The 2035-nt window shown below is 51.6% G+C and overlaps 1 protein-coding gene across 3 annotated transcripts in view; it reads left to right on the top strand.

Moving 5' to 3' along the window:
• Window positions 1–2035, top strand: part of EPHB1 (EPH receptor B1) — a 49489-nt gene that overhangs the window by 43980 nt on the left and 3474 nt on the right. For all 3 annotated transcript variants that reach the window (XM_010138344.1, XM_010138345.1, XM_010138343.1), the window contains exons 11-12: window positions 534–781; window positions 1069–1284. In XM_010138344.1, coding sequence (XP_010136646.1) covers window positions 534–781; window positions 1069–1284 — 464 coding nt within the window. The remainder of the gene's footprint in view (window positions 1–533; window positions 782–1068; window positions 1285–2035) is intronic.

Genomic DNA, 2035 nt, shown 5'->3' with positions numbered 1-2035 from the left:
GAAAATGAGAGGACGTTTTCTCTGTATTTTAAATCAGTGAGCAGCAATGAAAACAGCCCAATTATTTTCCATTTCAAGATAAGTGATGTGCAAAAAGGCAACCGTGATTCTCAGTGCTGACACCTTATATTTGATGTAGTCGTTAAAAGTTGGTGCTCTTGCCCTGTAAATACTTCTTGCTGGGGTTTGCAAGAGTGGCCTCAGTCTCTGCTTCCGTGCTGCCCGTGCTGGGCTCTTGTGATGGCATCCTCTCTCTCTCATCTCTTGTGATGGATACCTCTCTCTCTGTCCGTGCTGGGCTCTTACCGCCTTGAAAAGGGTTGCAAGCCCAAACATGTCCTCAGCAGCGGACATCGCCCCTTTTAAAGAGGGCAGATGAGTAGATTTATAGAGGAGAGCATTGTTGAAGTGTTAACGGGCTGGCATTTCTCAGCCAGCTGGTTTGGAGATCAAGCAGCTCAAGGTGCTCTTACTCTTCGCAATGTGTTACGTGGAGGAGGAGGAGGTGATAGCGGATGGTCTTGCACTTGCAGGGGAGTTTGGAGAAGTGTATAAAGGACGCCTGAAATTGCCTGGCAAGCGGGAGATCTATGTGGCCATCAAAACGCTCAAAGCTGGCTACTCTGAGAAGCAGCGCCGGGATTTCCTGAGCGAGGCCAGCATCATGGGACAGTTCGACCACCCCAACATCATTAGGCTGGAAGGGGTGGTGACCAAAAGCCGACCAGTCATGATCATCACAGAGTTCATGGAGAATGGGGCCCTGGACTCATTCCTGCGGGTAAGATGAGATGGGGCTGTATGGGCTGTTGTTCAGCTGTGGGATTTGGGAATATGATGTTGGCATCCCATCCTGTAAATCACTGTCTGTTTACTTAGCTTGGGAGCTGGTTGCAGTGTGCTGTACACCCCAAAAACACGGGTGTTCTCTGCTTTAGTCAGGCACAGAAGGGCAGGTGGATAGACCTCTGGGGGGATGTGACATCATCCCAATGTTGGGGGTGAGCATCTCTGGTCTCCTGATAGGGTCTGCACGCTCACCCCTGTGCCTGCTCCTTCCTGTTGCAGCAAAATGACGGGCAGTTCACAGTGATCCAGCTGGTGGGGATGCTCAGAGGAATTGCTGCCGGGATGAAGTACCTTGCAGAGATGAATTATGTGCACCGAGATCTGGCTGCCAGGAACATTCTGGTCAACAGCAACCTGGTGTGCAAAGTGTCAGACTTCGGCCTCTCGCGCTACCTGCAGGATGATACGTCTGACCCCACCTACACCAGCTCCTTGGTATGTACTACCTCTTGCAAGGTTTTGTCTTGCCCATCATCCTCTGTGCCTGCCCTGCACCCACTGCCTTGCTGGACCTGGGAGAAGGTTGCTGGATGTATGCCCTAGAACTTCTGTCATGGGTGGGAGCATCTCAGGAGGGTTCCCACCACATATGCTTGTCACTCAGAGACCCTGGCTGTGGTTCCCACTCATCATCATCTTTTTCCTCCTTTCTCTTCCTTCCTTTTATGAGTTTTCCGCTGCCCTCCTTTCCCAGGCACCTTCCTGCCCTTGGTTGTTTCCAGATAAGCCTCTTCCCTCTTGTTTCTGGAGGGAAGGTGCATGGAGTCATCCCTGGAGAGATGGGAAGGGGAGGCAGGCAGATCACAGTATCTCCTGACAGCACAGTGATGGCATTGTAATTCTCCTTCCCCCAGCACTCCAGGTCTGGTCTGCCTTCCCCTGTTGGAAACTTGTTCCAAGCATTAATTAAAGAGACGAGCCTAATGGGAGAGCTGCTCTTCGCCAGCCACTCTTCTTGTCCTTAATTGACTCATTCATACGTAATGGCAGCCCCACTCTCTCCTTGCTCCCTGCTGCCCCAGGGGACACCCAGCTCCCCACCATGCTCCTGTCAGCGAGCTTGCCAAGACCCTTAGTAGCATAAAGGATGATCAGAGGAGAAGGTGATGAGCAACCCGTTGGCCTCATCTAATCAATTAAATTAAAAGAGCATGCACTGGGTGCAAGCACAAGGCTGCACCGGCTC

Source organism: Buceros rhinoceros, unplaced genomic scaffold, assembly GCF_000710305.1.
Source record: "Buceros rhinoceros silvestris isolate BGI_N320 unplaced genomic scaffold, ASM71030v1 scaffold3996, whole genome shotgun sequence".
In the NCBI taxonomy this organism is placed as follows: domain Eukaryota; kingdom Metazoa; phylum Chordata; class Aves; order Bucerotiformes; family Bucerotidae; genus Buceros; species Buceros rhinoceros.
The sequence above is the reverse complement of the archived record's forward strand: the minus strand, read 5'-3'. Positions and strand labels throughout refer to the sequence as shown.